Source organism: Chanodichthys erythropterus, chromosome 24 (assembly GCF_024489055.1).
Source record: "Chanodichthys erythropterus isolate Z2021 chromosome 24, ASM2448905v1, whole genome shotgun sequence".
Taxonomy (NCBI): Eukaryota; Metazoa; Chordata; class Actinopteri; order Cypriniformes; family Xenocyprididae; genus Chanodichthys; species Chanodichthys erythropterus.
In genome coordinates this window covers 26,979,568-27,003,959 of record NC_090244.1, presented here as the reverse complement: position 1 = coordinate 27,003,959, position 24,392 = coordinate 26,979,568, and the positions used below count along the sequence as shown (strand labels likewise).

The 24,392-nt window shown below is 35.4% G+C and overlaps 1 protein-coding gene across 4 annotated transcripts in view; it reads right to left on the bottom strand.

Annotated features, from left to right (window-relative positions):
• Positions 1–24,356, bottom strand: part of rpgrip1l (RPGRIP1 like) — a 30,055-nt gene extending 5,699 nt beyond the window's left edge. The window contains exons 1-24 of one of the 4 annotated variants that reach the window (XM_067379423.1): positions 24,000–24,356; positions 23,570–23,681; positions 23,336–23,480; positions 22,957–23,252; positions 19,388–19,493; positions 19,132–19,275; positions 18,944–19,049; positions 17,494–17,640; positions 17,216–17,289; positions 16,875–17,014; positions 16,692–16,798; positions 16,508–16,558; positions 13,111–13,290; positions 12,465–12,582; positions 11,924–12,376; positions 10,395–10,534; positions 9,945–10,311; positions 8,266–8,501; positions 7,877–7,966; positions 7,664–7,732; positions 7,440–7,590; positions 5,124–5,200; positions 1,965–2,151; positions 332–416 (exon numbers count right to left, since the gene is read on the bottom strand). In XM_067379423.1, the coding sequence (XP_067235524.1) occupies positions 332–416; positions 1,965–2,151; positions 5,124–5,200; positions 7,440–7,590; positions 7,664–7,732; positions 7,877–7,966; positions 8,266–8,501; positions 9,945–10,311; positions 10,395–10,534; positions 11,924–12,376; positions 12,465–12,582; positions 13,111–13,290; positions 16,508–16,558; positions 16,692–16,798; positions 16,875–17,014; positions 17,216–17,289; positions 17,494–17,640; positions 18,944–19,049; positions 19,132–19,275; positions 19,388–19,493; positions 22,957–23,252; positions 23,336–23,480; positions 23,570–23,657 (3,557 nt within the window). In that variant the 5' untranslated portion in view covers positions 23,658–23,681; positions 24,000–24,356. The other 3 variants (XM_067379422.1, XM_067379424.1, XM_067379425.1) reach the window with 3 other exon arrangements.
• Positions 24,357–24,392: the final 36 nt, after the last annotated feature.

Here is a 24,392-nt window from a genome sequence, read left to right as displayed (position 1 = left end):
TTCACCTTCAAGTTGTTCCAAACCTGTTTGAATTTCATTGAAGAAAGATATTTGGAAGAATGTCAATAACCAAGCAGCTCTCGCCCCCCATTGAATACCATAGTAATTATTTTTCCTACTATGGTAGTCAATCGGGGCGATATCTGTTTGGTTCCAAAACAAATATACTAGGACTAAGAGGGGCGTGTGTGTTTTTTTTTTTTCAAATTTAATTCAAGCACTTTCAAGGACTAATATTTGATTTCAAGTACTTTCAAGGCACGTGGGAACCCTGTTAGCCCAACTTATTTACAGTGTAGAGAAAGAGGTTATAGATCAGAAAGTGTCTCACTGCTCTAGTTGTCTGTTCCGGCCCTCCAGCACTGCTCTCAGAGTTTGCCGTCTGGGTTGGTTATTCTCCATATCCACATGGATCACTGTCAGAACAATATATGTTTAAGTTTATTTCTTTTATATTGATGTATTACTAATAAAAATCATGTTTATTTGGCAGTGTTTAATAAAATATAACAAATACAGGAACCAATAATGTGCCCAGTATGGTTGTGGAAGCACAATTTAAGCCACTATAAGTTTGGGACATTTGGCCCAACAGATATGAGCAAATTAATCACTATTTTACAAAAAAAAAAATAAAAAATAAAAAAAAAATTTTTTTCCCCCTCACAATTGCGAGTTTAATTCTGAGAAAAAAAGTCAGAATTGCGATAAGATATAAACTCGCAATTGCAAGTAAATAAAGACAGAATTGTGATAAAAAGTCACAATTACCTTTTTTATTTTTTATTCAGTGGCAGAAACAAGCTTCCATAGTTCTGGAAGGTCTGGAAGGTCATTCCATCTAAGTTTATGGTCAATTTCAGTAATTTGTTACAGGTAAATAGAAATCTACATTCTTGCAGGACCCAACTTTTGCCAGGCATTATCATCTGATGCAAATATGGTGAATTTTTGAAGAGTATTAAACAGTATAAAATTCGAAATGTTGGGCAGTCAATATGGTTGATAAATGGGTATAATTGTTCTTTGGGTTACCCAATGAATCTAAATGGAGCAGAGTCATGACTTCAGCTCAAGTTACCCAAGATGGTTGGGTAAAAACTGAAACCACTAAGTTTATTAAACTTGGCATTAAACCCCAGGAATAGTAGGAAATGTATGTTTGCACACCAGCGCTTTCCAACTCAGGCATACCAATAGTACACATTTTAGATGTCTTCCTTATCTAACCCATCTATCTGAAGTTCTAGAGTCTCTGCTAGTGAGCTGTTAAATTGAATCAGGTGCATTTGATTAGGAAGAGAATATGTATTGTGAAAATATGAACTGTTGGTGCGCTTCAAAGAAACCTGTTCTCGGCTTTGTTTACATCAGTCCAGATACATTTGAAAACTGTTTTCATTTCAAAATGCTCTCCATCCACACTAGGTATTCCACCACTTACTGGTGCATCCATGTCTCAATCAATCCCCAGTCCACATATGGTCTAAAATGCAATTACCCTCATGTTTTATTGCAGGACAGCAATTGTAAGTAAATTTTCCACAATTTGTAATGTAATATGAAGAGTTACATTTATCTTCAGCAACAATGGGAGAGTGAGTAGCACATAGCAGACACATACCAGTATAAGCTGATATCTAAGGGTACAATATGCATCACATGACTAAACATGCATCATTGTTTTCAAATATCTTCATTTTCACAGTCCACACTACAATGCAAAAATAGTCTTCGAAAAGCTCAGTTTTCACAGAACGAAAAATGCCTTAGTGTGGATGAAAGGCCAAAATGTAGAGAAAAAGAAATCTGGATTACTGTATATGAAGTGTAACTTTGAGCTTGCGGTGGCTCTCGGAGGTTTGAGGTGTAGAACCCAAAAGAGACTTCTTAATCAATGCACCAATTTTTAGCAAAGGCTGCCACAAACAAAAAGGTTGGTTTTGCATGGATATGTTGTTCACCATTGCTGAAGTTGTAGGAGACACTGTGTCCAGGCAGGGGCTTCTTTAGGGACAGCGGGGTCTCGACTGACGGCAGGCCCAGGAAACAGTACTCCACAAACAGTCGGACGATTCCACTGTCTTCCGCCACCCTTGAGCCTGGCTTGAGACTCAGAGAAACGATCTCCACACGAATGCACTCGGACGGCTGGTGGAGCAAAGCATCACATGACCTTATCACAAGTGACATACAACCTCACACCAACTGACATGGTAAGACTCGCTCTGAATCTTCAGGGACTCCAATCACTCTCGACATCTGACAGAAAATCTCCAAGAATGTTCCACTGGACAAACTACATCTCTGTCCTGATGCAGACACGTAACCTACAGGGTATAGTTCTCTGATAATGATGAGGGCTGGAGACGCGTTGTCTATCCGCGTATCATTTGATTCAATCTGTCAAACATGCTGTCCACACTGATGGAGTTTTTAGGCCATTAAGTTTGTGCTGACAGCAGCCATTAGATCTCTGTTCCTTTCCACAGTCCTCTTAGGACACAAAGTAAGCTATCATTAAGCTGACTGTTTAAATCTCTGAATTTACATCACCCTTTTCACAAGAGTGAACGGTCAGCTTACACAGACTAAAACGTCTTAAATTTAAAATGACCATTTATCAGTAAGGAATGAAAAATACAATTTCCCCCTGAGACCCAGCAATTCATTTCTGTCCTGTGTTGAGGATGTGAATTTCTCTGAGACTATACAGAACATAGTTTTTTCAGAGATAACAAATATTTGGGGATTTGTGGCTGTTGTGAAAATTTTTATTTTTCATATGATTTTTACCTGTATTATTGTGAAATATGATGCTTATGGAACATGATATGATGTTGGCTTCATTGGTAATGTTTAACATAGTGCTAACATAGATGTTAGAAATTGAAAGAGCAAGATATGGTATGGGGACATGCAAGATGTATGTTAAAAACATGTCTGTGCTAACAATGTGTGGAAAGTTACAGCCACTAAGAGATGTTCCAAATATGGTAAAAGGACAGAGGCTTCGGCCTTGGAGGTTAGAGATATAAAAGTGAGGGGAAGCTTTCGTTCTTGGTCGTACACTCTGCAGCTACTTGTGTTTCTGTGTGACCTGTCTGACCTTTCTTGCAAGAAATAAAAGCTTTAAAAGACAATTGGACATGTTTATCTTATGCAGTAGAGTCGGGGTTGATTGTTTGCCACAACAGTGGCAAACATTAGCTCCTAACTTGCCGATTTAGGAGAAACTCTTAAAAAATAATGGACGTGTCAGTCCTAATTTTAGGACTCCTAAAAAGTTTTTCACAAAGCATTTTAGATCTAAAACTAGCTCATTTATCTGTGAAATTTAGGAGTAGTCAAGAGGACTCGTAAGTCACGAAGACCAAATCACTAACAATCCTAAATGGCTCTTTCCGGAAATCCGCCTCAGCAGTCCGCCCAAGGACACATTGAGGCAACAGCGATAGAGCCTTGGTGTTGAACATTTTCTTCATAAATGCAATAAATATTTTGATTTATATTAACGGCCACCCAAGTATATTTAGAGAAACATTTTTGCTTTTATCATTTTTATCCTCTTATACTTTTGGAAATCTCTCCTCGCCCTACATGTTTCGTACCTGCTTGTTCTGTGTACGTGAGAACTGATTATTGTTTAAGTAACAGATGTAGACTAGTAAAAGCTGTGATCTCAAGAAAGCCCTGATCTCAAGAGGTGCTTTAGCAACTGATGCTAGAGTCTGCGGTCTTTAGCCTCCTTGTTAGAGTGCCGACTCCCATGCCGGCGGACCCAGGATCGAGTCCCGCTTAGAGTGGGCGGTTTGAACAGGAGGGGTTACAGTGGTGCCGTGACCCAGAAGGGAGTGAGGTTTAGGGGGGTGAGTGTAACAGACATAGGCTAGTTAGAGCCGTGCGTGTAAACGTCACTCCCCTGATCTCAAGAGGTGCTCTAGCGACTGATGCTAGAGTCTGCGGTCTTTAGCCCCCTTATTAGAGTGCCCGACTCCCATGCCGGCGGACCCAGGATCGAGTCCCGCTTAGAGTGGGCGGTTTGAACAGGAGGGGTTACAGTGGTGCCGTGACCCGGATGGGAGTGAGGTTTAGGGGGGTGAGTGTAACAGACATAGGCTCATAAGAGCTGTGCGTGTAAACCTCACTCCCCTCACTCTAGTGACTGACGCTAGAGACTGCGGTTTTTAGCCTACTTGTTAGAGTGCCGACTCCCATGCTGTCGGACCCGGGTTCGAGTCCCACTTAGAGTGGGCGCTTTGAACAGGAGGGGTTACATTTACTCCCACTGACATTCCCATGTGTGCTGCAGAGACACGGTGGATATTTCACAAAGGCGGAGCCTGCCGAACGTGCAACAGCACTTCAGACTTCAAAGTGATTCTTAATCAATTTATAGCGCAGATTTATGCCAAGCGATTGCTAATGAACTTGAGTTGATGAATTATGAAAATGTCTACTTTATGGCCTTTATATAATATGTTTTAGAGATGGTTGTAAGAATGCATATTTTATCTCTCTCATCTGAAGGATCAGCCCGCAATATAATATACATTTCAAAATAAGAGTCCCTGTGTATTTCGGGCTTGTTTATAAATTAAGTCACATGCTAAGATTTTTTTTTCTTCTGGGCATTATTGGTATTTTGGTTACACAATAAATTGTATCTAATTTGATTTCCATTTAATTCAAATTGAACTATTGTAGTCTCTGGCTGGGATGCTCCCCCACAGGAAGAAAAGACTAAGAACATTATTTGACAAATATTATTCAATATATAGATTTTACTAATATCAGTAAAATCTGAGATTCATTCACTGAAAGAGACACTATATGACATAGCCATACCATTTAAATGCTGTAATTTTGCATAATTTAAAATGCATAATAATTAATAATATTAGTATGTAATTATATTATAACATATTGTTAAAAATCTCACATTATTTGTTGTTTGTCACATGTAGTAGACCATTTTTGGCAGTGAGTAATAGGAGGATTTTTCACCTGGCTACCGCCGCAAGTATATGTCAAACCTTGCACTTTTGCTCAATTTAATGCATTTTTAAGATATACTGAACACCTGGTTGATTTGTTAAACATGCAAAGTGATAAAAACACACCTGCTTTTTCTGCTGTGTGCTCTGAGCAGGAACAATGCAGTCATCGCTATCATCATCATCATCCTCACCCTGTACGTCTGCAGAGAGAACAGAGCATTTTCTTTATTATGGTCAGTTGGTAATGGAGTATGTTCAGCACTGGAAGATCATTAGATGCATCGTTCCCAGTCTCATTTCATATGGAAGGTGTTGTTTATTTTCTTGTCGTCCATCTCTCGCTGTGGTCTCAGCGGCCCGCAGCAGGTAAGAGAGAGATGTTAGACATGAACACTTTAAAGACAGCCTCTTGGCCAAGGTCAACACACATTAACATTTATGTTGTTGGTTGTCAACAGGAAACCAGATTATTGGCAGGCAGCAAATGAAATATTAATGATTCTCATCTAATTCGAAAAACAATAGTACAGCTGCTTCCTCATATGAAACTGAATACACCTCAGCACTAAGTATTGGTTTACCAAAACATTCATATGTGACTCCACTGAATACAAGTTCTACTAAGGGCCGAAGCACAGGGGCCTCCCTGCCCACAATAACACTAACACTTTTTATTCTAGAAGCACATTCTGTTTGTGGAAACATGGAACCTTATTTGAGTTTAACTTAAAGTGTTAGTTCACCCAAAAATGAAATTTCTGTCTTTAATTACTCACCCTCATGCCGTTCCACACCTGTAAGACCTTCGTTCATCTTTGGAACACATATTATGAAATTTTCGATAAAATCTGATGGCTCAGTGAGGCCTCTATTGACAGCAAGATAATTAACAATTTCAATGCCCATAAAGCTACTAAAGACACTTAAAATAGTTCATGTGACTACAGAGGTTCAACCTTAATAATATAAAGCAATGAGAAAACTTTTTGTGTGCCAAAAAAACAAAAATAGCGACTTTATTCAACAATATCTAGTGATGGGTGATTTCAAAACACTGCTTCATGAAGCGTCGAAGCTTTGCGAATCTTTTGTTTCGAATCAGTGGTTTGGAGCATGTATCAAACTGCCAAAGTCACGCCCCCCAGTGGTGAAGCATTGAAATCTCGAAACACTTATGACGTAACAAAGCCTCGTTTACTGAAATCACATGACTTTGGCAGTTTGATCCACGCTCCAAACCACTGATTCGAAACAAAAGATTTGTAAAACTTCGAAGCTTCATGAAGCAGTGTTTTGAAATCACCCATCACTAGATATTGTTAAATAAAGTCGTTATTTTGTTTTTTTGGCACACAAAAAGTTTTCTCGTCGCTTCATAATATTAAGGTTGAACCCCTGTACTCACATGAACTTATTTAAATAGGTCTTTAGTATTAAATTATAGTAGTTAATTATCTTGCTGGCAATAATGGCCTCACTGAGCCATCAGATTTTATCAAAAATATCTTAATTTGTGTTCTGAAGATGAAAAAAGGTCTTACGGGTGTGGAACAACAATTTTCAGAATTTTCATTTTTGGGTGAACTAACCCTTTAAGGTTGAACCACTGTAGTCACGTGGACTATTTTAACGATGTCTTTACTACCTTTCCGGGCCTTGAAAGTGGTAGTTGTGTTGCTTTCTACAGGGGATCACATGACTTTCTTTCTTCTGCGAAACAGAAAATTAGATGTTCTGAATCATGTCCAAGCTGCTCTTTTCCATGAATTTGAATTGGGGGCAAATGCTTGAAAAATTATAATACAAGCAAATGAGTTTTGATAATGGCAGAGTGCAAAATTTACCATGTCCATCTCCATTCACATTCATTTTATAGAAAATAGCAGCATGAACATTGTTCAAAACATCTACTTTGTGTTTCAAAGAGGAAACAAAGAATGAATTTGGAATGACATGATGGTGAGTAAATAACCAATAAACAAACTAACAAGAGGGTAGAGCAACTGACTTAACATTATTTTAGCATTATTTCAGCACTAAATTAATTTAATATGAATTATTTTATATAATAACTTAATTAACATACTAAAATCATTTAAAGCCAATTAGAAATCAAAATGGGACATTTTTATTTTACATATTTTTTATTATTATTATAATATTATTTATTTAAAATTATTGTATTATTTTTTTAATATATTCATTATAATATTATTAATATTAACATCATTAAATATGATTAATATTGCAATAATGTAATTAACAAATGTCACTGGCCTTACTGCAACAAAATTATGCAAAATATGGTGACTTTTCAGGGTGGGGTAAAAATAAAAAGTCAAAGACCAGTCAGATGCCAAAACAGTCATATTACAGAAGGAGAGCTTATATCCTGGGTCTTTAAGGATTTTTATTTTTAATAACTCAAAGTAGACACACCTGTTTGTGGCTCTTGCAGCTCTTCAGAAATCTCAGACTCATCAGATTGAGAGCTGGCGGTGATCACCTGACCCTCAGAGAAATGAGACTCCTCCTCATCCTCTTCCTCACTGACCGCAGTGGCCTGTCCTGCATCCATCACGATGACGGTCTGAAGAACACAGCGTGGCATTTTTTATTCTATTAACTCTTTTTCCTTGTAAATTTCATGTTTTTAAGCATACCTTTGGCACAGGGGTTACAGATGATGTTGTCTCTTTATTATCATCTTCAGAGGCTATAGTCTGCTCCATCTTGTGATTATTAATACAAACACATAAAATACATAATCAAAACACCATATACAAATGCTACTGGTTATTTAAAGCCTAAATTTGACTAATGGTAATAGTGATGCTTGACTTTACTAAAGAAACCAGACCAGAACAGTCTTTTACCTGTTTTTCAAGCTCAGTGACGTCGATAAAAGAAACTCTTTTAGCAGTTGATTTTGGTAGAGTTCGCTGTCTGGGTTTGGGCATTGGAGTCTTAGTATGAAGAACAAGAAAATATATTGTACAATGACAAAAGATGACAAAAGATGAAGCATTCAATTTTGATTTATGTATGGCTCTGGATGCTGACTGGTCGATACAACGCTGTGCTAAAATACCCAATAGTTTTGATAAAACACCTGCTCACCTCCTGCAGCGTGTAATGACCCATAGTGGGCAATTATTACAGTATCTATATATTATACAGTGTATTATCTTGCATATGCGTATTATTACGACACCTTTAAACAGTCAGCCAGAATGGAAGCGTTAGGTCTTGGGCATGGCATCACCTCAGAAACAGTGGGCTGAGGTATGATCGGAGGGTCTTTGGCCATCAGTTGTGTCTCTGTCTGTGTTTTCTCCCTGTCCTGGGACGTCTGTCTCTCTGGTGTGGTTCTGCCGGTGATCTTAGTCTGTTGTGTGGTGATAGCTGAGGATGTTGGAGGGAGGTACGTGAACTTCCATCTCAGCGTCACACTGATTCGGCCGCTGGGGAGTCCTGCAGGGTCTGTGAGCTCAAACATACCTACAACATACAAATCACAAAAAGTATGAATATTAAAAGGTGTCTCTATGCTGAAACTCTTAATCAGCATTCTTGTCATATTTTCCAGCAAAAATATGTAAACATTTCTAAAACAAGACACATTTACATAAGAAGCAAAGCTGCACTGCAAAAAATGCTGTTCTTACTTAGATTTTTTGTCTTGTTTCCAGTCAAAATATCTTAGTTATTAAATCAAGAAGATTTTTCTTGACAAGTACAAATTATTTTCTTGTTTTCAGGAAAAATAAATCAAAATTGAGTACTTTTTTCCTTAAAACAAGCAAAATAATCTGCCAATGGGGTAAGCAAAATAATCTTAGTCCAAACTGAAAACAAGATTATATAGCTTATTCTTGGTTTGAAATAAGATTATTTTGCTTACAACATTGGCAGATTATTTTGCTTGTTTTAAGGAAAGACTTACTTAATTTTGACTTATTTTTCCTGAAAACAAGAAAATAATTTTTACTTGTCAAGAAAATGCTTCTTGATTTAAGAACTTTAAGATATTTTGACTAGAAACAAGACAAAAAATCTAAGTAAGAACAGCATTTTTTGCAGTGTGCATAGGCTAGCTTATTTTTATTATTTCTAAAATTCCATTGGCAGATTTTTCCCCCACGTTTTAAGCATGAACCTCAATAAATATATTATTTTACTGCTTATTTTCACAGTCTTCCTAAACTAATAAAAATTATAAATAGATATTTAAATTATAAAATTATTTAAAAATATATCATTTAAATTTTTTTCAAAATCTCTTCCTTTGATGAAGAAAGCTACAAATCTTTAAACCTGTATGAGTTTCTTTCTTACTTTAAATAATGTTGGTAACCAGACAGTTGATGGCACCCATTGACTTCATTGCATTTTTTTCCTACCATGGAAACTCAAACAGGTTTGTACGGAAGAGGATTAGGGCCGAGCAATAATAACAAAATAAAACCATCTCGAGATTAAAGTTGTTAAATTTCGAGAAAAAAGTCGAGATAAAATGTTGAGAATAAACTCGTTAAATTACTGCCGGTGATCTTAGTAAAATGTTCAGAATAAAATGTTCAGAATAAAGTCGTTAAATTACAAGAAAAAAGTCATTAAATTACGAGAACAAATTGAATGTTCTCATAATTTAACAACTTTTTTCTCGTTATTTAATGACTTTATTCTGAACATTTTATCTCGACTTTTTTTCTCGAAATTTAACGCGTTTTTTCTTGAAATTTAACAACTTTAATCTCGAGATGGTTTTATTTTTTTATTATTGCTTGGCCCTGATCCTCTTCCGTAGGTTTGGAACAACTCGAGGGTGAATAAGTAATGACAAATTTTTCATTTTTGGGTGAACTATCCCTTTAACTGGGTCTTAAAAAAAATCAATCAAGTTCAGTAAAATGATGTCAGTGCGACAGTGTTTGTCCTCACCAGTGATGCTTTTATCGTGTGCCAGCGAGATGAGCGGTACTCTGGCCTTCCCCAGATACAGCTGGTTCTCAACATCTAAATCATCAAACACATACAACACCAGAGCCTCTGACCTCAGAAACGCATCAAGGTCAGAGTTCATGGCCACCGGGAAGACCGTGTGATCTTCAAACTGTGGCTCATTGGTGGAGGATATGATTGGCGTATCGTGGTCAGGAAAGTCGTAGAGTTTGTAGATGACGTAGGGGCTGGGTTGAGTGTGAGGACCTCTGGATTTGAGATTACAGCATAAGTGTACGGTGACGTTTAGTTCGTTTAGATCACCATCCATCAATGATGAGGAACTAGGGACAGGAACCGATAAAGCCTGAAGAAGAAAGTAAAAAGATCAAGTAATTCTGTTATGTTTCAAAGTGAGAAACTGTGCTCTAGATGGGTTGTAAACAGTACCTGGCTGTCTCTCATGCTTGTGTTGAGGTAACCAAGTGCTTTGACTCTCTCCTTATAAAGGCGAATGGCTTGTTCCATAGGAACTCTCAGTTTGAGCCAGTACTCTAGAGTACCAAACACCTGGATCTCATCTGTAACACCTACAAACAGATGGAACACATTTTTTTTTTTAGAGTTTTATGGTGCTTTTTGACAGTTTAAATCACTTTCCGCTTTCATTAACTCTTAAATAAAAAAAACGTTCCAAAAGGGGGTTTCCACAGTGATGCCATTGAAGAACCATTTTAGGTTCCCCAAAGAACCTTTCAGTGAACAGTTCTTAAAAGAACACTATTTTTTAGTGTTAAGAACATTTTCATAACTGTTTTCCACTATAAAGAACCATTTACACATTGAAATGTTTCCATGGATGTTTAAGGTTCTTGACCATAAATGCCATTAAAGAACCTTTATTTTTGTGCTGTATGAAAAAGAGCAGCTTGGACATTCTCTTTTCTGTGTTCCTCAAAAGAAAGAAAGTCATAGAACAGGGGTGTCCAAACCTACTCCTGGTGGGCCACTGTCTGGTAGAGTTTGGCTCCAACTTGCCTCAACACACCTGTCTGGAAGTTTCTAGTATGCCTAGTAAGACCTAGATTAGCAGGTTCAGGTGTGTTTAATTGGGTTTGGAGCTGAACTCTGCAGGGCCGTGGCCCTCTAGAAGCAGGACTGGACTCCTGTGTCAAAGAAGTTTGGAACTACAAAAACACTGAGTATATTTTAATTTGAGTAAATAATTCCTTAAAGGATTAGTTCAATTTAGTATTAAAATTTCCTGATAATTTACTCACCCCCATGTCTTCCAAGATGTTTATGCCTTTCTTTCTTCTGTCGAAAAGAAATTAAGGTTTTTGAGGAAAAAATTCCAGGATTTTTCTCTTTTATAGTGGACTTCAATGGCTACCAATGGGTTGAAGGTCTAAAGTGCAGTTTCAGTGCAGCTTCAAAGGGCTCTACACAATCCCAGATGAGGAATAAGGGTCTTATCGAACAATGTAATTTTCTAAAAATATAAAAAAAAAAAATATATATATATATATTACATACTTTTATCCACAAATGCTCGTCTTGCACTAGCTCTGTGATGCACCACTCATTACGTAATCGTGTGTAAAAGGTCACATAGGTGAAATTACTGCGGTAGGGCGAAAAACTCCATGTCATTTTCTCCCCAACTTCAAAATCACAGACGATTTTGAAGTTGGAGGAGAAAATGACATGGAGTTTTTTGCCCTTTGAAGCTACATTGAAACTGCAATTTGGACCTTCAACCCATTGAACCCCAGTGAAGTCCACTTTATGGAGAAAAATCCTGGAACGTTTTCCTCGAAAACCTTAATTTCTTTTCGACTGAAGAAAGAAAGACATGAACATCTTAGATGACCTGGGGGTGAGTAAATTATCAGGAAATATGAATTCTGAAGTGAACTAATCCTTTAATCATCAACCAAAAAACCCATATTGGTCGACCCCAATGTCTAAAGACTCACCAACTAACTGAATGGTGCCAAACACCTTCCCATCTCGTTCCAGGAGCTGATTTAACCTGAGCTGACCAGCGGCTACCGTGCGGAAACTCAACCCCTCGGCGAGCTGAACCTCCACCGTAACAGAGCTGGTGTGGAGATAGTTCAAAAAGAGCTCATCCACTCTCACGAGATATTGAGAAGTGAAGCTGTATGCTGGACGGGCGCCTCGAACCACAGCTGTGGACTGCAGCTCAAAGTCGTAGAAAGCGTATGTGCAGAAGGTGGACGGATCTTTGTCCTTTAGGCTTTCTATTGCTTCAGGAGCGAACTGCGCTCTCCCCAAGTGAATTTCCAGAAGGTTCTCGCCTCGAGCCAAGTGGAGGGGTCCATCAAACTCATCTGTAACGTCATCACTGGTTACATCAGGTCTGAAAACATGGGTTTTGGTTCCATACGCAATGTCTTTTAACTGGGCTGGAAGGACACAAGAAAGAATTGGTTTTACTAAGCACAGCTGTTAGTTTAGAAGATCATGTTGATCATGTTTTGAATGCAGCTAAACCTTCAAGTTTCTTTATCTTGGCAGCTCTCATGTCCAGAAGCTGAGCCAGCTTCTCAGTCTTCAATTCATATTCAAGTTTCAGATCGTCCATCGTGCGAGTGACTACTTCAACTTCAGCCTACAACAGTATCGATGTTTAAATACATCAGCCATATGTGACCAATATCTGTATATGGAGAAGAGCAAAGCCCTGAAGATAACATGAAATGAAGTTTGTTCCATAATGTGGTCCTTTTTTAAGAGATAAAATGTAGGGCATAAGCTATTTATCCACTGGGAATAGATTGAATTGTGAAAAGTGGGCATTACATACCAAAACAGATCTAATTTGAAGCTGAATTTGAATTTGCAATTGGATGTGCACCTAATTTGAGGAGGCTGCACAAAGACATGGAGGTTGAAGGTCAATTTAATCCTCTTGACACAATGCCAATGGTAATGCTTCTTTCAAATCTATTGTTATTTTCTATAATTTTTGAAAGAATTATTACATATATTTAACCAGCAATAACAGCACTGTATGTTAATCCAGTAACCAGGAATCCATGGTCAATTTTGATTTCATGTTGACTTCTGGATAAAAGATAGCGATAGTCAGATGATTATCTAAGGTTTGTTAGATTGTCAGTGCAAGGACTGATCAAACCTGATAGTCTTTGTTGATCTTGTGTTGGATGATGAGCATGTTCCTGGTCTTCTCCAGCTCTTGGATGGTCTCAGCATGAGTGGCCTGCAGTTCCCTCAAATATCGTTCCACGTCCACTTTCACATCTTCCTCCACCTTCTCCAGGAAGCCAAGCTCTCCACTCTTCTGACTCCTACGAACCTAAACGGTCATTAATCAATAAAACAATCAAGAAAGAAAAAACAATGACATCTTCTATGGAGGCTTGTTTCCACCATAAAAAAAGAAAGAAAAGAAAAAAGGTAATTGTGACTTTATCTCGCAGTTGGAAGTTTATCTCACAATTCTGACTTTTTTTCTCAGAATTGCAAGATATAAACATTGTTGTGTTTAATAGATATAAAGTCCGAATTGCATGTTATAAAGTCAGAATTGTGTGATATAAAGTCAGAGTTGTGAGATAAAGTCAGAATTGTGAGATATAAAGTCAGAATTGTGAGATATAAAGTCAGAGTTGTGAGATATAAAGTCAGAATTGTGAGATATAAAGTCAGAATTGTGTGATATAAAGTCAGAATTGTGTGATATAAAGTCAGAATTGTGAGATATAAAGTCAGAATTGTGAGATATAAAGTCAGAATTGTGAGATATAAAGTCAGAATTGCGAGATATAAAGTCAGAATTGCGTGATATAAAGTCAGAATTGTGTGATATAAAGTCAGAATTGTGAGATATAAAGTCAGAATTGCGAGATATAAAGTCAGAATTGTGTGATATAAAGTCAGAATTGTGAGATATAAAGTCAGAATTGTGTGATATAAAGTCAGAATTGTGTGATATAAAGTCAGAATTGCGAGATATAAAGTCAGAATTGTGTGATATAAAGTCAGAATTGTGTGATATAAAGTCAGAATTGTGAGATATAAAGTCAGAATTGTGAGATATAAAGTCAGAATTGTGAGATATAAAGTCAGAATTGCGAGATATAAAGTCAGAATTGCGTGATATAAAGTCAGAATTGTGTGATATAAAGTCAGAATTGTGAGATATAAAGTCAGAATTGCGAGATATAAAGTCAGAATTGTGAGATATAAAGTCAGAATTGTGAGATATAAAGTCAGAATTGTGAGATATAAAGTCAGAATTGCGAGTTATAAAGTCAGAATTGTGAGATAAAGTCAGAATTGCGAGATATAGTCAGAATTGCGAGATATAAAGTCAGAATTGCGAGATATAAAGTCAGAATTGCGAGTTATAAAGTCAGAATTGTGAGATAAAGTCAGAATTGTGAGATATAGTCAGAATTGCGAGATATAAAGTCAGAATTGCGAGATATAAAGTCAGAATTGTGAGATAAAGTCAGAATTGTGAGATAAAGTCAGAGTTGTGAGATAAAGTCAGAATTGTGAGATATAAAGTCAGAATTGTGTGAGATAAAGTCAGAATTGCGAGATATAAAGTCAGAATTGTGAGATAAAGTCAGAATTGTGAGATAAAGTCAGAATTGCATGATATAAAGTCAGAATTGTGTGTTATAAAGTCAGAATTGAGAGATATAAAGTCAGAATTGAGAGATATAAAGTCAGAATTGCGAGATATAAAGTCAGAATTGAGAGAAATAAAGTCAGAATTGCGAGATATAAAGTCAGAATTGTGTGTTATAAAGTCAGAATTGAGAGAAATAAAGTCAGAATTGCGAGATATAAAGTCAGAATTGTGAGAAATAAAGTCAGAATTGCGAGATATAAAGTCAGAATTGAGAGAAATAAAGTCAGAATTGTGTGATATAAAGTCAGAATTGCTTGATATAAAGTCAGAATTGCTTGATATAAAGTCAGAATTGCTTGATATAAAGTCAGAATTGCTTGATATAAAGTCAGAATTGTGAGATATAAAGTCAGAATTGTGAGATAAAGTCAGAATTGCTTGATATAAAGTCAGAATTGCTTGATATAAAGTCAGAATTGTGAGATATAAAGTCAGAATTGTGAGATATAAAGTCAGAATTGTGAGATATAAAGTCAGAATTGTGAGATAAAGTCAGAATTGCGTGATATAAAGTCAGAATTGCGTGTTATAAAGTCAGAATTGAGAGAAATAAAGTCCGAATTGCGATATAAAGTCAGAATTGTGAGATAAAGTCAGAATTGCGTGACAAAGTCAGAATTGCGTGATATAAAGTCAGAATTGTGAGATATAAAGTCCGAATTGCATGATATAAAGTCAGAATTGTGAGATAAAGTCAGAATTGTTAGATAAAGTCAGAATTGTGTGATATAAAGTCAGAATTGTGTGATATAAAGTCCGAATTGCATGATATAAAGTCAGAATTGTGAGATAAAGTCAGAATTGTTAGATAAAGTCAGAATTGTGTGATATAAAGTCAGAATTGTGAGATAAAGTCAGAATTGTTAGATAAAGTCAGAATTGTGTGATATAAAGTCAGAATTGTGTGATATAAAGTCAGAATTGTGTGATATAAAGTCAGAATTGCGTGATATAAAGTCAGAATTGCGTGATATAAAGTCAGAATTGCGTGATATAAAGTCAGAATTGTGAGATAAAGTCATAATTGTGTGATATAAAGTCAGAATTGTAAGTTATAAAGTCAGATTTGTGTGATATAAAGTCCGAATTGAGAGAAATAAAGTCCGAATTGCATGATATAAAGTCAGAATTGTGAGATAAAGTCAGAATTGTTAGATAAAGTCAGAATTGTGTGATATAAAGTCAGAATTGTGTGATATAAAGTCCGAATTGCATGATATAAAGTCAGAATTGTGAGATAAAGTCAGAATTGTTAGATAAAGTCAGAATTGTGTGATATAAAGTCAGAATTGTGAGATAAAGTCAGAATTGTTAGATAAAGTCAGAATTGTGTGATATAAAGTCAGAATTGTGTGATATAAAGTCAGAATTGTGTGATATAAAGTCAGAATTGCGTGATATAAAGTCAGAATTGCGTGATATAAAGTCAGAATTGCGTGATATAAAGTCAGAATTGTGAGATAAAGTCATAATTGTGTGATATAAAGTCAGAATTGTAAGTTATAAAGTCAGATTTGTGTGATATAAAGTCCGAATTGAGAGAAATAAAGTCCGAATTGCGAGTTAGTCAGAATTGCTTGATTGAAATTCAGAATTGCGAGTTATAAACTAAGAATTGCATGATATAAAGACAGAATTGTGAGATATAAATTGTGAGAGAAAGACTGAAATTTGTTCTCAGAATTGTGAGTTTATATCATGCAATTCTGACTTTCTAACTCACAATTGAAAAAAGTGAGAAAAAGTTGCAATTACCTTTTTTTTTTTTATTTAGAATTTGAAATTTTCTATACAGTGGTATGCACTACTGTTCAAAAGTTTGGGGTAAGATTTTTTGAATGTTTTTGAAGTTTAAATATACAGTATTTACCTTTATAAGCATCAGGGCTTCACTGAGTTCAGCTGCATCTATTTCACTTTCCTTTAGAGAACAGTATCAGATTCAGGCATCAAAAAAATCATCTGTTTTCAAACTTTTTATTTTGTAAAATGGCAACTTTCTTTTTGGGTGAACTATTCCTTCAAATGACGGTTTCAACTCTATCACACTTTACCTTTGTAAAAAACTTCATGCGATCTTTAATCTCATCCAGTTGTTGTTTCTGCTCCAGGTATTGCAGCTGAAGTTGCTTGTTTTCTTGCATCAGTTTTTCATTTACATCTTTAATGAAAATAGACCAACAATCAGTGTAACACACCAGCAGTTTAAAAGCACCAGCAGTCATGTGTGTAGTTACCTCTCTCTGCCTTGATCTTATCCAGGATCTGGTTTTTATCAGTGAGGTCGGATTTTAATGCCGTCTCCAGCTGTGCGACCTGCAGTTTGAGCTGCTGTTCTCTCGTTCTCCATTTCTGCTCCTGACTCACATCAAACGCACTATTGCAACAGGCCAGAAGAAATTCAGTGACGTGCTCAGAGCAAAACGCTCCCCCACAATGACAGGGATTTGTTTAAATCCTTAATGCATGAGCAATAATATTAGTGATGTGTCAGTTAGCAAACACCACTAGTAAGTAGTCTACTATACTTGTTTAGTTATTAGTGTTATTATGTACATAATTCAAGTTATCTTCACACCTTTTCACTAATTTATCACAGTTTTCCTTGAGCAAGTCTCTCTCCTTTTCCAAATCTTGGATTCTCTCTTGTAACTGAAGCAAGACAGAGGAAAAAAAAAAAACTTTGAAAATGTTTTCAAATCACCACAATTACACATTTAGTATACAATTATTAAGCTGTTACAAATGTTACATATTCTTCTTGCATTCCAGTCATCCATTATTCCCCGCACTGCTGCGATGCTGTTGCACATCAACTACTGTATATGAAGTGTGTGTGTCTGATGGCAGCTGTACCTCTTGCGCGTGTCTCTGGTCCAGAGCTCTGCTGTGAATCTGTGTCTCCAGCTGTAAACTCTTCAGTCTCTCCTCCTTCAGCTGTCGGCTCACTTCCTCCACCTTCAGCAGCGCCGCATCATGACTGGCCTTCAGAGTCTTCATACTCTACAAAAACAAACTGCAGCTGTACAGCACCTGCTACTGACATGACCACCAGCAGAGGGCACTAAAGTGTGCTTAATGGCACAATCCTAAAATGACAAAGTATCATGGTCCTGGGGCAGATTATTAAAATATGATAACATATGAAATATGAGCTTTAATGGTTGGATTTTAAATATAACATTTTAATTTAAAAGAAACATTTACATTTTTTTAAAATGTGGTTAGCCAATTATGTATGTATGTGTGTATTTTCTTTGTTTGTTTTGTTTTGTTTTCTCATTTAAATAAATTTAGGACATTTTATTTAGTTTTTTTAAGATGACATACTTCAGTGTGTTCAAAATTTTGAGCTAGGTAAGATTTATTGAAGTTTAGTTAGAAATGGAAGCCCATTTCCACCACATACGCAAAAAAACAAACAAAAAAAAACATGCTTTAATAAACCTTAATTATGACATAAAAAGTCTCAATTATGAGATTAAAAAGTCTAAATTATGACATAAGTCATAATTATGGCATTTACTAACTATGACATAATTACATAATTACGACAATTACTTTGTACTTTTCTCATAAATATGGAACAGTATGTCATAATTATGATTTAGAAAAGCATTTTGTGGCAGAAATGAGCTTCCATATGTCTCTAATGCTCAAGTTATATTTAATTAACCAAAAATACAGTAAAATAGTAATATTGTGAAATAATATTAGTTTAAAATAGCTGTTTTCTATGTGAATATATTGTAAAATGTAATTTATTCCTGTGATCAAAGCTGAATTTTCAGCATCATTACTCCAGTCTTCAGTGTCACATGATCCTTCAGAAATCATACTAATATGATGATTTGTTGGTCAAAAAAACATTTCTGGTTATTATATATGTTGACAATTGTGCTGCTTAATGTTTTTGTGGAAACCGTTTTTGTGGAGTATGAAGTGGAGTACGAATTTATGAATATAAAGTTTAAATGAACAGAATTTATTTGAAATATTTTTTTCTAGCAATGCAAATGTATATACTGTCATTTTTTTTTATGATTTATTTCACAATTTAATGCATCCTTGCTAAATAAAAGTATTAATTTCTATAATTAAAAAAAAATAAAAAATCGTACTGACTTCAAACTATTGAACGATCATTTGCATACACATGCTTACACGCAATGTGTGTCGGACTGTATAGAGGCCCAAAGAAATTGGAAATAGCAGAGAACTTATTCCACAATTATAATAACAGATAAACTATAATCGGAAGATAATATATCTTTTTGACACCGGGATCTCTGAGGGTCACTCGTACCTCCTGTTGCTGTAGAAATCTGCCCTCCAGCACTGTGAGTGTGTTTCCTTTCTCAGATAACAGCTTTTGGAGTTTGATCATCTCCACATTATCCTTTATAGTTAACCTGCAAAAGACAGAACAAGAGCGTTTAAACTCATTATTTTAATATTCTGTCACAACAATCCCTGTTAAAAAGAGAACGGCACCTCTGTCCACTAGCCTGATGCTCTCTCATCTGGAGGAGCGACTCCTCAAACTCTCTCTCTTTCCTCTTCAGTTGATCTCTCAACATCTCCGACGATCTCTCCATCTCCTCCATCTGAGCTTGCTGGCTCTCAATCACATTCTCCCTGTGATCAAGTAAAACAGGCCACAAATGTGAAATGTTATCCTCTCTTTTAGTGTTGTGTTGCCATTTCTGTCAATACAGACTGTGCAGCATCTAGTAGGTGCAGCACTCACAGGTTGCGGATTTCAGCTCGGGCCTCATCCAGGAGACTGTGTCCATAGCGGGGCAACAAACCCTGGGGTGGTTTTGCACTCATTTCCCCTTCAACATGCCTGACACCTTTGAATAATAAAAAATAATAAAAAGATAAAAAATAAAAACACAACACACCCATATTTTGTAGCATACTTTAAATACAAGTCATTTATAACTTTTTCCAGTCGCTCTGTTGTTACACATCCTAGGAAATAATCAAAAGATTCTTTAAGAATAGCTCTAGAATATAAATTGCAGGATTTATCCCCCTAAAAAGCTTTTATTGAATGAGAATAGAATAGAATTGACAACAGAATATAATCGATAGACACAGAACATAACATATGAGAAGATAAATGGGTAGAATTAAAATATAATTTAAATTGCAGAATAGAATAGAATAGAATAGAATAGAATAGGGCAGTAGATATCACAGTCAGTCATCTATTGTATCACAAGAGATGACAGAATAGAACATATAGAACACAATAGAAAATAGAATGCATAACAGAACAAAAACAAAAATAGATTATATAGTGTAGCAAAAAATTGAAAAGAATAGAATAACAGGATGGAATAGAATGCAGAAAAGAATATATAAAATAGAATATTATAGACAACAGAACAGAATACAGAATAGAGTAGAGTTTAATACAGTAAATAAAAGAATAGAATAGAATAGAATAGAATAGAATAGAATAGAATAGAATAGAATAGAATAGAAAACATGGCGGAAATAGACAACAGAATATAATATAGATAAAATAGAATATAGCAAAGAACAGAACTGAAACTGAATTGCAGAATAGAACAGAAAAATAAAATAAAATATAGATTGTGGAATACAGATGACAGAATATAGTATAATGGAATACAATATAACAACATAATAGAATAAAGTGCAGAATATGTGAAAATGGAATACATAGTAGATTGTACAATAGAACAGAACAGAACAGAATAGAATAGAATAGAATAGAATAGAATATGCATAACTGAACGGAGCAGATAACAGAATAGAATATAATCATAAAATAGACTGCAGAACAGAACATAATAAATATCAATAGAGATCATAGAATAAGAGATCAGAATCAAATTGGACCAGATAGAACAGAATATAATAGAATATGCATAACCAAACAGAGAAGACAACAGCATAGAATATAATTATAAAATGGACTGCAGAATAGAACATAATAAATATCAATAGAGATGATAGAATAAAAGATCAAATTGGACCAAATAGAACAGAATAGAACAGAACAGAACAAAATAGAATAGAATATGCATAAACGAAAAAAGTAGATTACAAAAGAGAACCAAATGTAAAAATGGACAACAGAATAGAACAGAACAAATATATAGAATAGAATAGAATAGAATAGAATAGAATAGAATATGCATAACCAAACAGAGTAGATAACAGAATAGAATATAATTATACAACAGACTGCAGAATAGAACAGAACAAATATATACCAATAGAGATCATAAAATAAAATAGAGCAGAACCAAACAGACCAGAATAGAACAGAATAGAATGCCTAACTGAAAAGAGTATATTACAAAACAGACAATTTAAAATCTACTGCAGAATAGAACAGAACAAATATAGAATAGAATAGAATAGAATAGAATAGAATAGAATAGAATAGAATAGAATAGAATAGAATAGAATATGCATAACCGAACAGAGTAGATAACAGAATGGAATATAATTATACAACGGACTGCAGAATAGAACAGAACAAATATATACCAATAGAGATCATAAAATAAAATAGAGCAGAACCAAACAGACCAGAATAGAACAGAATAGAATGCCTAACTGAAAAGAGTAGATTACAAAACAGACAATTTAAAATCTACTGCAGAATAGAACAGAACAAATATAGAATAGAATAGAATAGAATAGAATAGAATAGAATAGAATAGAATAGAATAGAATAGAATAGAATAGAATAGAATAGAATAGAATATGCATAACCGAACAGAGTAGATAACAGAATGGAATATAATTATACAACGGACTGCAGAATAGAACAGAACAAATATATACCAATAGAGATCATAAAATAAAATAGAGCAGAACCAAACAGACCAGAATAGAACAGAATAGAATGCCTAACTGAAAAGAGTAGATTACAAAACAGACAATTTAAAATCTACTGCAGAATAGAACAGAACAAATATAGAATAGAATAGAATAGAATAGAATAGAATAGAATAGAATAGAATAGAATAGAATAGAATATGCATAACCGAACAGAGTAGATAACAGAATGGAATATAATTATACAATGGACTGCAGAATAGAACAGAACAAATATATACCAATAGAGATCATGAAATAAAATAGATTAGAGCCAAACAGGACCGAATAGAACGAAATAGAACAGAATATGCATATTAACTAGAGATCAACTGATATATCGATAGAAATAGAGACAAGCTCACGGAGTCACGTAAGATAATCCGTCATGTCCTTTCCCAATAAAGATGTAACTTTGCATGAATTAAATAATACAGCCATGAACGAGCACATGTTGGAAATAAAAGCGCTGAATTTAATTCTCTCTCTGTTGTCTGTGCTCATCATGAGTCTCGTGAAGTCGTCTGCATTTTGCTGTTCACTCAGCGCGTTGATGCTCGGCCACCGCATGTAACTTTTAACGAGATTCACTTGTTTAAAACACCGTAATTATATTAACATTTACTATATAACCATTAATTCGCTAATAAACATCCAAGTAAACGCAACTCTATGGATATTAATTATTTATTAGGCCTATCTCCGCAAGCGATCACAGTTTGAGTATAGTTCTGTGTAAATGCATAGATAAACAGCGCTTTGTCAGCAGATAATCTAAAATGGCAAAAACATTAATAATTCTGATATAACATAACAGTTGAGAAATGCAATAAAATACGATGTTTTGTTTGTTATATTCCAGAGAATATTATTCAGTTATTTAACACTATTCAGCTTATTATTCTTCACTATTAAACAGCTTAAATCTATTAAAACTGTACTTTAAAATGAAGTATTGCATTTCTGCAAAGTTGATATGACTCCTGTCTTTAATTTATTTTGTCCATTTGAAAACATCAGACATTCTACATTTATTTTGCTTATTGTTAGCATTGGTGTTGCTGCTGAAGCTTTAAATAAAATTATTTTTGTAATATGAAGATTAAAATTAACATGAAAGACTACTAATTTTCAACAAAAACAGTTTAGTAACAGTGCACTTTTTATTTTTTGCACTTTCAGACTCCTCTATTTATTGGTGTATAAATAAGATTTATTTTGTTTTCTATGCAAGGAGGGTGGTGTTGTAATCGTGTTAAAAACAGAAGTATAACAGTAAATAAATATCAGTTCTGCATAACGGTTATCGGGTACCAACACACAAATTACCTGTATCGATATCGGTTCTAAAAAAATCTATATCGGTTGATCACTAGAATAGAATAGAATAGAATAGAATAGAATAGAATAGAATAGAATAGAATAGAATAGAATAGAATAGAATAGAAGTACCTGCTTTGGGAGTGTGTGGTCGTGATGATGTCAGGTCGTCTCGGAGTCTGCGGAGGCCGGAGTTGATGCGTGGCTGGATGTGGCTGTATGGAGTGTGCCGGTGGCTCTGAACCTGCAGCTGCTGTTTGGTTGCCAGCAGACGCCGTCTGAGCCCTTCGTTCTGCTTCTCCAGCTCCTGGACCTTCTCCTGCAGCTCCTCCATCATCTCCTCCATCTCAACATCTCGACCGCCCACCGCACGACCCCCCTCGCTCTGCTTACGGTCCTTCACCAGACGAATCAACTTGGTGGCCATCCTGAAACACCACAAAACATTGCTCTTGTTATGTTGTATTCAATCCATTTATTTAATATGCATATTTAGAATGATGGATGGAACCTGCGGATCTTGTCTTCTTGTTTGCATGTATGTTGTTTGAGCGTGAGGTTTTCTTCCTGCAGCCGTAAGAACTTGTCCTCCAGCTCCTCCCTGCTGAACTTAGACACATTCTGCCTCTCTCTGACATTCTGGGACAGCAGAGACTCTAAAAACAAACATGATTCTTTCATTTCACTGCCATTCACTGAAATGATTTAATGACCGTTATAATAATGCTTTTGTTTTAATGCTGACCTGGTAATGTAGCTGCGCCATGTGGGCTGACAGTGATGTCTTTCACAGGAATATCACCAGCTGTCTCATCAGCACGGGCAAACATCATTCAGTCTGAAACCAAGGCACCAAACTGTAAATATGAGTTATAGTAAATTACTTTATTTTAATACATAACTTTACGTAGGCTGCAGTGGAATACAATAATATGCAGGATATTGTTTAAATATTAACACATATAAATATTGTAATATAGTTTAGTGCTTAATATCAAAGCATTACCATCTGATAACGATAAACTTGATACTTGCATACATAACGATAACGTTACATGTTTACAGTACTGTCACAGAAAACGCATAAAAACAATGTTACTATAGACAAACTTACACGTTAAGCACACTTCAAAACTTCATAAAACACAAATATTTCATCCCAAACATAATCTCACCGATTCAAACGCATCACACACAGACCACAGCGACAGTTGCTAACAAACAACTCATCCACTTCCGCTTTAAAGGACTCCACTTCCGCAACTGCCTCATGGGAAATGGAGTTTATACGGCGTGACGTCTTAGCGTGCCTAGAATGAGCTGCGCTCAAAAACAGCTGTTGAATTTCCATTAAAATGCTGCTATTTTCAGTAAAAGTAACAATTCGTCCGTTACACGACAATAAACCATGTCAGAATGTCAGAATCATGCACTGGACAGCAGTGTAAAGTGTTAAACAAAACTTAACAGAGCAAATGTCTTCTTGAGCTATATAAAAGTGTTATTTAAAAGCTGAAATATATTTAGACAGGTTTAGACTCGTAAAACACTATTTTATAATGACTTAA